The sequence below is a fragment of the Garra rufa genome, unplaced genomic scaffold (assembly GCF_049309525.1).
Source record: "Garra rufa unplaced genomic scaffold, GarRuf1.0 hap1_unplaced_004, whole genome shotgun sequence".
Lineage (NCBI taxonomy): Eukaryota > Metazoa > Chordata > Actinopteri > Cypriniformes > Cyprinidae > Garra > Garra rufa.
In genome coordinates, this window is record NW_027394279.1 from 3112195 (window position 1) to 3124933 (window position 12739).

Here is a 12739-nt window from a genome sequence, read left to right on the forward strand (position 1 = left end):
GACAAGAGGATGCCGGGGAAGAAGTTTGGAAGTGACGCCGGTGGGGGCGAGATTACATTTTAAGGGCTTTGGTGAGAGCGTGTGTGGCTGGTCAAGCAGAGACCGCGATGAATCCTGTAAATCCTGGGAAAGATCTGTGATGTCATGGCAAAAGGTGCAAACCGAATGCTGATAATCCGTCAAATGGGTAGAGGTGAGTCGGCTGTATTTATGCATGATGTAGATTGGCTTGAGTGAGTTCCAGCTGTGTTAATTAGGCTAAGTATCTGACGTGCTCCTCCCGAACTTTGCTTTAAGAAACATCATTTGTCGGCGATTTCTCAAAACCTGTCGGCGAGTAAAAATCGGGGCTAAAATCATGCAGTCTGAACTCGGCATAACTCACACAAAAACACACAAACGCCAACTCAAAAAAAAAAAAAAAAAGAGAAAACAAACAGATGTGAAAGGGCACAGGGTACGGACTATGTTGTCGCAGACAGAGCATGCGCCAAACAAAAAACAGGATATGTGAGTATATGAGTAACAGGACTAAGATTTAATTTAGGTAACAAGACTGAGTGTTTATAATGATGCTCCTAGCCACCATTACAATATCACCAAATATACAGAAAAAAAAAAATTGACCACATGCTTTCGGTCATTTTATTGCCTTCAGAAGATTCAGATGTTGTAATATTAAGTTAAAAATGTCTTGTGGAATTGTCCCTGTTTTTTAGAGGGGGGAATGTGTTAGGGTAACAGGACTGAATAAATCCCTGGAAACACGATTAAAATATGTATTATATCTAAACCATTATGAATTTATTTTGAAATGAATGTATTTAAATCACAGATGGGATATGACAGTAGACAAAAATGCAAAATAAAAGTTATTTCTTAAGGATTTTAAACAAATTTCATGTTAAAATGTAGGGTTAGACACTGGGGGCATGCATACATACATATGTAACGCAATAGTTAAAAGTATTGCATTCAAAAATGTAAATAAGAAAAAAAGAAATAAGCTATACACACTGTTTCTAATATTAAATAGCCATTGTGGGTTCAGAAAAAATCACAGTCTCAGAGTACACCAGCAGGTAGCAGTGAAGTGGCGTGGTGAGTTATGGAACTGTGCTCTCGCTGAATCTTGAGAGAATTTGAGATTAACGTTTGTAATGTTTGTGTGTATATTTCACGATACGTTTGAATAGTATGGAAAACAAGTATTTGTTGAATTAACCGTGTTATGTGTTGATTTATAAGTTTGCACATGTTTAACGTGAGTTCATATGATAACACAAATGTTGTTTATTTAGAAGATAGCAGAGATATTGTTTAATTAATTTGTGCTGAGTTACAGTTTGTTGAAATGTAATGTTTAATACATATGCTGAATCTCGAGAGAATTCGACAGAAGTAAATGCGTGTTAACCGAGTGCCGCTACTAAAACGATTCATTCATATGTTTCAGAATAAAAGACCACCTCAAATGTGAAACCACCCTTTGTGAATTCTTTATTGCACACTGGGAAGTGTTACACATACATGCTATATTTTCAGTGTTTTAGGTTTTTTATAATATTTGAAATTTGGGGCTAGGTTAAGGAATCTAAAAATCTATATTGTTTATTGATGAAATAATAAAAGTGCACTCATAAATATATATTTATGATAATAAAGATTTAGAAACATTTAACCTTTTTAGCTGTAAATACATCAAAATTTTCTGTAAAGTTTTCAATACATTTTAAATGTACATTCAATTGTAAGTTTCAGCATCAGTACAAAAGCTATGTTTTGTGCCTGTAAATGTTATATACCAATATTTACTTTATTCTGTTGAACCGAGCAGGTGCTCTCATTGTTTAAAATAACTCAAACAAGAAAATGATGACAAAATCATGATGAACTATCCCTCTAATATATCATTTATAATAGCATCAGATATTTAAAAAAAAAAACTAGACATCTCACAGTGAAGCACAGTACCGGAGCTTGATTCGTTTTGCCATAACCACATGACCTGTGACGTCCCAAGCTTCGTTTTCGCACACAACCATGTGACTGCTTCATATTCTGATTCAAATCACAAACCCCTTGTGCAGGTTTCAAGTGTCATTCACTTTTTGTTAAGAATAAATCATAATACGAATAAATATGTACATGTGTAGTTTTTGTGCATGTTCATTTTGTAGTTATCCTTGCTTCGCAAGCACTTCTAATTAATAATAATATTAGTCAACAGTATTCTTAATTTACTTTGAACATGCCTACATGAACCATGCTTATACTTGTATTATTTTATTTAAAAAAGTTTATTTACAGATTAATTCAAGTAAAATTAAATTTTTATTTTTATTTATTTATTTTTTTCTGACGGCTTAGTAGCACACATTGATGTATTTGATGAAACTGTCCAAAATCGCTTTGAGATCTGGGACGCGAAAGCAACTTTTTCCAACTTTGACCACAAGATGTCATTAGTGCGCAACGTGTTGAAAAGCTTTGAGTAATGAAGCTTTTTACGATACAGTTGAGGGGAAAGCCTCGGTGCTTCGAAAAGCTTCATTTTCCCATCACTAGTATACAGTTCTGGCAAACATGAGCTTTGCACTAAAAATTTCACTGATGACACGTGTAATGATGAGTCAAAAGTGTTAGGATTCATATGCAGCTTTATTGAAGCATAGTCAAACAATGCAGGGTTAATCACCACAAACAGTATTCACGGGGGCAAAACAAAAACAAAAAGGAGGGACAGGTGGCCATCAAACACAATCCAATAAACAATCCAAGTCGGGGCACACAGAGGGGAATCAGAAACGGTGAACAGTCCAGGGTCAAAACGGTAAGCCAATATAACAGGGAAAACACTCAGTAGTGACAGCCGTGGCAAATCTAGACTTCACAAAGAGGCTCTGTGTGTGAGCGGCTTATATGGCGTCAGTAATGAGGTGCAGGTGTGTGTGTGTGGGTGTGTTCAGTCCCAGGCATTAGGGAGCAAGGAAAATGAAGTCTGAATGGCATTGAATCAATATTCAGAGGAAGGTTCCTCTGGTGGTGCGGAGGAGGCGGTATGGGAGCCTCCTCTGTAACAACATGATTGATTGGCAAAGAAATATCAAACTGCTGTCAAAACACCTAATAGTTTTCATAGACATGATTTTCTCATAATTATTTTGAACATGGAGTTGAGGAACAAATTATTTGCTGAAACTGTGAATCAAATTCCAAAAGAAAATGTATTTTATTTGTTCAGTTAAATGTACTGATCCAAACACTCAATAGCTTGCTGTTTTGAGAATTTTCTCCAGTCATCTGGTATCATACCACTTCCTTCAAATGTTTTATCATAATATTTTTCTAGATCTTTCTGGAATCTGCACACAAACCACTTCCAGTAGGGTAGTTCAGAAACGTCAGGGGTGATGCTCCAGTCTTCATAAACTCCTCCTGCTTTTCTGTATTCTCTCCAGAACACTTTATCATCAGAGTGTCTGGGATAAAAAGATCGATTGCTTGCTACTGCTGATGTGCAGATGCTAATAGACAAGTTTGTTGTATCCCGATATTTCATCCCCTTTAGTCCAGTTACACGATGGAAAGGAACACTGTGATCTTTATCATGGTTTTCTATGGTGTTGGTGCAGATGGCTTTACAGAACGGACACAGAACCCAACAGCACTGACAGAGGTGATCAATCAGAAGCTCATCTGGCCTGAATTTATAATCCAGATTTACTGGAAATGTCTTTGTGTTGAATCTCTTGGTAATGCCAGATATTATAGCAGGAAGTTCTTGTCGTATCACATCTTCCAGGAGGAGGAAATCATCAATATCATCTTGTTTCACTCCAATGAGATCTTTTTCAGAAAAGATCAGCTCATCTGAGAGCTGCTTTGTGAAACTCTTCAACCACAGACCGACATCTCCTTTGTTCAATTGAACATGTTCAGTAGATTCATGTGCCGCACTCGTGATCTTCTTCTGCAGGAGTTTAATGTTCTCATTCATCTTGGGTAAAACACTGACACTGAACTTATCAGTGATGTACTGACTGACTTCATCTCTGATGAAACTTTTAAAGTGATCTCTGGGTTTATGAATATAGCTCACAAATTTCTTAAAATTCTCTCTTTCTGCCAGTGTCTTCAGGATGTGCTTCTCCAGATTTGATCTGTTTCCATTCAGTGAGTCATGGTTTGATCTCATTTCATTTGCTAAATCTCTGGCAGTTGTTTTATAGACACTCTGTTCAATGGGCTCTCTAAGTTTCTGACAGATGATCTCACCAAAAACGGCAGCTGATTTTGCTCCATCACAGTATTTCTGGAAAATACTATAGTACTCTTCTCTCTTCTTTTCAACATATATTACAGGATCATTGGCTTCTCTGAACATTCTGTGTTGATCAGTGATTTTCTTGTTTGCTCTCTTACAGACGGAAAGAACCAAATCAATGAAGAATTCCTTCCTGAACTCATATTTCACTGGTCCTTTCTCATGTTCTGTGACTCTTGCTTTAATGTAATCTGTAAGTTGCTGGATGTAGCTGATGTTGTAGCCCATCTTTGAAATGTTAAATGACTGAATCTTTCTGTCTGTCTCCTGAAAAACATCTGTGACTAAAGATCTTATTTCGGCTTCATCTGACTGAGAAAAAGCTTGAGGACGAAGCAATGCTTCTTTAACTGTTTGGAGCATTTTTGTAAACCCCCTTTTTGTGGACTTTCTGAAAATAACATATTCAGAATAATCTAGAACAGTAAAAATGTCCCTGCTATCATTCCAGTGACCTACATGAGCACTTTCATAGATGTCGCTGAAGAGGGTTTTCAAATCTCTTATTATGTCAATGTCTTTAATTGGATGAGTATCTCTGATGATCTTCTTTACATACAGTTCCCAAAACAAACCAAACTCTTTCTTCAGTGTTTCTGCATTATTTGATTTGTCTTTGAGTTTTAAGGCAAGTTCTTTGCTCTTTTCATAGAGAGAGTTTTCATGATTTGTCTTCTGAGCATCAATCTTTTTCTTCAGGTCTCGCTGCTCAAGAATCCTGTTTAATTTCCTCTTTGTTTCTCTCACTATGTTTTCATGAACATCTTTGATTTTAATTTCAAATGATGTTTTCCATTGAATTAGTATATTTGCATCTGTGTCTTTCTCAAAAAATTCAGACATTGACTTTTTGACTTCTTGATATGTTTTCTGTTCATTTTGAAGATCAGATTCCTCAACCTCATGAATTGTTTCATTTTCTATTTTGTTGTGTAGTTTGTTCTCAGTTTCCATCATGGCACTGCGAAGGCTCCAGGACCATTTGCTATATTCAGTCTCTAGTTTCCTGTAGGCTGAAATTTCCAGAGAATTTTTGAAGCTGAAGACAAATCGTTCATTCAGTAAAGCCTCCCAGAGATCATTAATTCTAACTTTTGTATGTGTTAGCATCATATCTGATTGTAAGGCATGAGACATAATAGTTTCCTTTAAATCTTGAACATTATCGCAGTAGTCTGGGTTTGGTGGTGCCATGGGTGGGCTGCCTTCCCAGAGCTGAGCAAAATACTTCACATCATTTTGAACATCAAATTTGATGACATCACTGAAACACACTGCATCATAGACTTCATCTTTAGCAGCAAGTTTTGTCATCTCATCCAATATCTCCTGCAATCGCCTCTTACCCTCCATGTTTTTCTCTCCAGCTGTGACGTCTGTAACGTTCTGATGCACAAACACACAGCTGGGATTCAGTCTGACCTTCTTCATCCTCATGAATGCCTGAACAACAATCTGAAGAATGTCCTGCATCTCAGATGGGTTTTCTCCTAAGATGTTGATCAGTGTCATATTTCCAAGACCAACAACAAATGTGGCCAGTTCATTGTCATGATGTCTTGTTGATCTTCCAGCCAGTTCTAGAGCTCGAAGACCCTCAGTATCAACAACCAGAATATAGTCAATGTTCATCTGTTTTTTCATCTCCTCTGACACTCTCACCAGCTGCATGAAAGCTCCTCTGGTGCACCTGCCAGCACTGACGGCAAACTGGAGTCCAAACATGGCATTCAGCATGGTGGATTTCCCAGAGCTTTGGATCCCTAAAACTGACAAAACAAAGACTCTCTGGTCTCCCAGTTTCTGGATGAGATTGTCCAGAACAGCAGAGATCCAGATCACAGGGACATGAGCAGCATCTCCATCCATTAGCTCCAGTGGAAATCCAGAGATCATCATGTCTGCTGCAAGACTCGGGAGAGAAGAGTAGTGAACCTGCAGGTCTTTCTTGTTCTTCTTCACAGATGAACATGATTCATAGATCTGACCGATCTCCCTCATGATGTGCTCCAAACCAATGGATGCAGCTTGAAGTTCTTTAGATATTGTCTCAAGTTCAGTTTCTTCTTTGTTCAACTCATCTTTGAGTTGTTCAGATTTTTCATTGTTTTCTTTCAGTTTTAAGACTGTTGACCATTTTTTATTATACTTTACATGTAAAGTAGAAAGATCAGCTGAGATATATTCATCCAGGAGGATTCTGAGCCATTTCAGAAAAAACATCTTCTTAAGTTCATGTGAGTTAATTTCCTTAAAAAAGAACTTCATAAACTCACCGATTTCAGATTCATGCTGCTGCTCACGGATGTTCTTCATTTCAGTTTTCTTTCTACTTATTTCCATTTCTATCTCATCTGCTTGAAGTCGATGTAGTTCTTTGTTCATCTGACACCATTGATGCCATAGTTTGCCCTGACAGGGCAAAAATGTTTCTTTGATGTCTGTAAGACCTTTATTCTTCAGTAAATTTATAATCTGCTGTGCTGCTTCTCTTCCTGTCTTGCAGTTATTGTCATCTTCCTCATCTACTCTGATGTCTGAGGGTTTGGAGACATCTTCAAGTCTGAAAGGGGAAGATGATTCTAAGAGACAATTATTTATGGTTTTTCTGAGTTCTTGAGATACATCTGACAGATTTTTTTCTTTCAAACCAATCTTGTATCTTCCTTTTTTCATCTTGGTTGCATCAGAGTCATCCTCAGCAAAAAGACAAATGAGTGACTTTCTGTTCCTGTACAGGTTCTTAAGTATTGTTGAGCTTTTGTTATTCCTCTGAAGCTGTGGTAAAAGAACAACATTGACTGAGGCCATTTCAGTGAGGATCTGCAGCTGTTTCTCATGGTCTCCTGCATCACCATGTAGATTACAGAACGCAACACAGTCACTGAATTTATCAGTATCTTTTCCAGATGGGCAGAACCAGGCGATCTCCACCACTCCATCCATCAGAACTCTGGTTTTGCTGCTGTTTGGGCAGTTCTTGTGAAAGAACGTGTTGTGTCTCTCATTGATCAGACTGTTCATCAGCTCAGACTTGGATGTAGATACAGAGCCAAACCTGAAGAAAAACAGCATTGGAGTTTCTGCCTTGTAGATTGGCTGGGTTTGACTGATGAGCTCATTGTTGGTGTTTCTGATCTTCCAGCTCTTGCTGATTTGTCTGAATGTCCAGAGAGGAAACTCAATTTGTCGTGTGACTGGATGAGGAACAAGCAGAGGCAGAGCGTACTGACACTGGGACAGTTTAGTCACCATCAGCTGCTTCAAAAACCCATCAGCACAATGAAACACGGTCATCTGAATATCCATTGGATGAATTCGTTCAGATTGACTTTTTCCTTTGTCTGATGGAGATATGTTTTCGACATCATCAAAAAAATCACTCTCATCTCCAGATGAGTCATGGCTTGTTTGTTGTGTGTGTTCCTGTTTATTGGTCTCTAAAACATTAATGTATCTTGCCCTGTAGTTCATCATCAGAAGTTTTTGTATGAAAGTCTGAATCAGCTTCTCTTTAGCACAAGATTCATGGGACTGTAATGAATGTTCAGTTATTTGAAGAACATCAGCAGGCCTCAGGTTATTGAGGTGCCTGACTTCAACATGAAGTTTGTGAAAAAGATCATTCATTTTTTCAGGCTTTTATTGTTGTAGGTGTTGATCTGGTCTGACTCCTGCTGTTTTAATGTCCTTGTTTTGTTTTACCTAAAATAAATAAATACACATTTAATTTCACTTTGACTTTGTTACTAATAATACTTAATAATACTACCATTTTAATCTGAATCTTGTTACATATTACAGACTGGAGTTGGTTTAATGGATTTCTATTTTAAACTTTTCTGTCACGCAATGACTATTATTGTTTTTATATTTGTAAATAATTATATTGTGAATGATTTCAGATCACAATAATCATACAAATAAAAATGTGTAGTTACATTTTTGGAGGCATCCATGTGGTAGAATTTGTTGTTTCCATTGTAACTGTCAAAAAGTTATGCAATCCTAAAAAAACAAACAAACATAAGAACATGAGAACATTTCCTGTTTGTTTTTACAATTAGTTCAGAGCCAGTGATCAATGAGACAGCTCTAGAAGTGGCCAACTCCCAAATCAGTGCCCTATCTACTGATCCACGACTGGTGAATCCACTTAGGCTCAATCCCAATTCTACCCCTTACCCCTACACTTAGCCCTACCCCTCCGTTTGGCGCGTTCACGTGAAGGGGTAGGAGTGTCTCATTTCTCTTTTGGTTGGAGGGGTAGGGGTGAGGGGAAGGGCCAGATAGCCCTCCAAACGAAGATTTTTCAGGACCTCACTTCAAACGAAGGGCTAAGAGAAATTTCCATGGCTGCTCACTCGAGCACGCAGACTCGTAAATATAAGTAATTTTTGCCTTTAATAAGGATTTTGATGACAATGTTTCATTATATGTATGTTACCTTCAATCTTGTGTTTGTGTTTATGGTGTTGTTTTGTAAATAAACGTTTGCAAAAAAATCGCTAAAGTTTGCAAGCAGATAGCACTGATTGCACAATATAACAAAATATATTTTTATGTCATATACACTTGACTGCATGTTAGAAACATGAAAGACCAGTGGCACAGCAATTTGCAACGGTGCTGTAGTGGAGGGTGTACGCAAGTATACGGTGTATACACACTTCCACTTTTTAAATCCCCTCTGATGCGCATTATTCACTAGTGTCCTGCATTCGCCAAAATCATGGCAGTCCACCACATCCAGTCATGTGAATGAATGTAAATATTCACTAAAAACACCCAATAAAGGCAGTGATGATGCAGTCAGGACCGTGGAGCCGGCTTGCGTTGAAATGTATTTGATGATTGTGCCTAATGCACCTGCACCCGCTACGTCTACCGCACCAGTAATTTAAATCAGTACATAATAATAAAAACGATACCTTACAAATAAAAAGAAGCAGATATTTAATATCAGAAATTTCTTAAACCAGTGAACCCCTGTAAACATTTAAGTCCAAGGATCCAGAAAACGAACGTGTTCAAATAGAAAGTTGAAAACGATATTCATAAATGAAGCATATATACTTCTCCAGGCACCACTACACTGATTAGCAATTTGGCGCGCATGTGATAATGCTTTGTTTGTTTTGCTAACGGTCACATGTGAATGAACGGTGTGTACACCGTACATTTGTACTTTTTGAAACATGACAACATTTTGACATCTTGGAATGAGTGATAAACATCTGCGCATGTCCTCTGACGTAACATTAGGAACTAGCGACAACCTATGATGACGTATAACAGTGTTGTAGTGGTGTCCCATTTCTTAGGGGAAATATTTTAGCCCTTTCCCCTTTACACTTTGTTTCAAGGGACAAGGGGAAGGGGCGAGGGGTAGGCGAAGGGGTAGAAAATAGAATTGGGATTGGGCCTTAGTCTTGTGTAGCTAGACTTTGACTGATGCCAGAACATGTGACCTGGGACTCATGCTTCTACTAGTAAATGATCAACTTTGAGAACCTGCCTGGCTAGATGGAATGGAAAAAATATGTTTAGTTCCACTATTGAAAAAATATGCTCAAACACAAGCATACTTTTTGTGACATTTTAGTGTATTTATGTTTTATGTTTTATTTTTTAAATCTGAGTAGCTGTGGTACCCAGACAGCACAAAGAAGAACAGATCAATGTTCAGTTAAGCATAAATACATAGCAGTCATAACTTTTCTTTTAGACATTATGTTCAGTTTTGGACAAGCAACGGTAAGTGCAAATATTGTAATGCAAACCGGCTGAAGGTACCAAGGGTGGAGAATTACATTTTTACTGTACTGCCTATATTATAGCCACAGGAAAGTTCCTTTTCGAGGGAATTCTCACTGCGTCCTCTAGAGGGCGCTATTCGGACCGTCGCAGCGTGACTCGTGTCTGAAGAATACATAGAAAAACTACATGAAATGGCCGGCGACGGCTTATTACGTCACCGCGGCGTGACCGCCGCTGCCCGTGCGTCACTACCAGGCTACACAGTATAAGGAGGTGCCGGTGTAACCCAACATCCTCTTCGTCGTCTTCAGCTTCTCTTTATCTGAGTGCATGTAAATTCTCTCACCGGAGGCTTATAATTATGGCTCGCGTGTGACGTGTGTGGTAAAGAGCAAGCGCTTTCATCTCCCGAGGGAGTTTGATGCGCCAGGGAATTGAATGCGATCATTGCATTTATTCCTTGTTTCTTGTAAGAACAGTTTCGCTCTGATACCCGCAACTTTCGTACGGCCCGAGCTGTGTGTGTATGGTGAGGAATGCAATCATTGCATTCATTGCTTGTTTGTTACGGGAGGCACGCTCTCATACCTGCTTTCACGAGCTCGCGGGCTACGTGGGTGTGGTGAATAGCAGCGTATCCAGGTTTCGAGGGAACTGATGTGCTCATTGCGATGCATTTGCAAAAGGAGGGAAGAAAGATAGCCCACTATGATGGTCTGGAGAGCCTCACAGGAAGGTTTTTCTGGCCTTTTGGGTTTGTGCGCAATGGAATGGGTGAGTACGATCCTGTTACCTTGTGTGCAGTCTGTTTTGCTGTATTTCTGGGACCTGTTTGCTGTGTGCTTTATGTCTTTCAGGGTAGGTCCTTCCACCCCTACTCTAAGTGAACTATAACCCCTCTGCGGAGTGGGCTTTATTGTTCAGGTTTTTGCCAAACCCTCTTGAGTGGTTGACTCTGAGGAGTAACCTCTCTCAGGCTTCCTGCCCTCTTAAATTCTGCAAAATCTGACCAGGCCGGAGCCCCGTGTTCCTGTCGAGACAGAAGCATTAAGCCTTTTAGGGGTTGGTTTTGTCCAAACCTTTCGGAAGCACCCCCTATTCAGCCCGAGGGCAGGGAAGATTGCTTCTGTGCAGCTATAAGGGTTAAAGGTTAGGGTTGGCATGCTCCTCTTTCTGCGGAAGGGTTCTTATAGAGCTCCACCCTCTGGCGGGTCAGGTTTCCTCCCTGTTTCTCAGCCTGTCCTTATTGCATCTAAGGTTGATTCTCACTCTTCAGCCCTTGTGTACGGGGTAGGGCTCTCCCCTTTCTGCGGACCTCTTAGAGTGCCCTCTCTTTAGGATGGGTGTTCCTCCCTGGGTTTCAGGGCTAGGAGCTTATGATTTCCAGGTGTATTCCCTCTTCTACAGGGCCTTGGGATGGGCTTTCTGAGGAAAGGGTCCCTTCAGAGCACCACCCTCTGGAGGGTCAGGTATTCCTCCCTGCCTTTCAGGGTTTGGAGCCAACCCTTGGCAGATATCCAGAGGCTGAGACTTCCTATCTACAGGTCCCATTTGGTAGTTTGCAGCTCACCGTTATTTAAGATTCCCTCAGAAGCGCCACTCCTGGTCCCTTTTTCCCCTCTCAGGCCTCCTGAATTGGGCATGGCATGCTCCCCTTTGCAAAGGGTCCCATTTAGAGCACCGCTCCTGGTGGGTCGGGCATGCTCCCCTTCTGAGAAAGGGTTTCCTCCGAGCACCACCTTTTGTGGATGGGTGTTCCTCCCTGCAGTTCAGGGTTAGGAGCCTGTCCGTTCCTGACTTCATGGGTTGAGTATAAAACTCCCTTTTCAGGCAAACATGTGGACTGGGCATAGCACGCTCCCGTTTGCATTAAGGCTTCCTCTAGAGCACCGCCCCCTTTGAGGACGGATGTTCCTCCCTGCAGCTCAGGGTTAGGAGCCTGTCCTCTACCGTTATCCACTATTTATTGGATGGTCAGTTCTAGCTCCATGACTACATCAGTCGACTAGCAGTTTGCAGACTGCCCTTCCTGATTGAGGTGCAGCAAAAGGGAGGATAAACCTCACTATTTCCTGTCATGTTGACAAGCCTGGAGCTGTAGTAGTGAAACCCCCTGGGAAAACACTCTCTCTAAAAACCGTTTGTTATGGTAAGTGTCCCACGTCAGTCTCTGGGCACTTTCTAAAAACCACAAGAGTGGTAGGTGCACACGAAAGTCTCTGGGCACTTTCTAAAATCCACATGAGTGGTAAGTACCCACAAAGTCTTGGGTTCTTTTCTTAAAGGGGTCATTCAATGCCCATTTTCCACAAGTTAATATGATGCTTAGGGTCCTAATGAAAAGTTTGTAATATACTTGATTAAAAATTCTCTAAGGTAGTGTAAAAAAACACTCATTTTACCTGGTAAAAAATGTCTCTGTTCTCAGCAAGCGATATCAGTACTTGGCTCTTTAAATGATATGAACCTCTGCTCACCCCGCCCCTCAGTTCTGTGGGGCGTGTCATTACATAGCACACGGGATGTTGCCTAGACAACAGTTGGGGTACAGTTGTATAGTTTGGGGAAAAATGGCACTGGGGGCTTTGAAGACACTGTACAAACCCGATCCATTTAAAATATAATTTAAAAAACTGGAGTTGGAACCGAAAC

General features: G+C 40.0%; 1 protein-coding gene across 1 annotated transcript; it reads right to left on the reverse strand.

Moving 5' to 3' along the window:
• Positions 1 to 2642: 2642 nt before the first annotated feature.
• On the reverse strand, positions 2643 to 8374 carry LOC141312695 (interferon-induced very large GTPase 1-like). The gene is made up of 2 exons (XM_073832583.1): positions 8269 to 8374; positions 2643 to 8032 (listed from the first exon to the last, which is right to left on the reverse strand). The coding sequence occupies exon 2, from the start codon at positions 7955 to 7957 to the stop codon at positions 3245 to 3247; it is 4713 nt and encodes a 1570-aa protein (XP_073688684.1). The 5' UTR covers positions 7958 to 8032; positions 8269 to 8374; the 3' UTR covers positions 2643 to 3244.
• Between the last annotated feature and the right edge of the window lie 4365 nt (positions 8375 to 12739).

Coding starts and splice junctions, on each gene's coding strand:
- LOC141312695 (XM_073832583.1), bottom strand. CDS start 7,957: ATGAATGATCTTTTTCACAAACTTCATGTTGAAGTCAGGCACCTCAAT.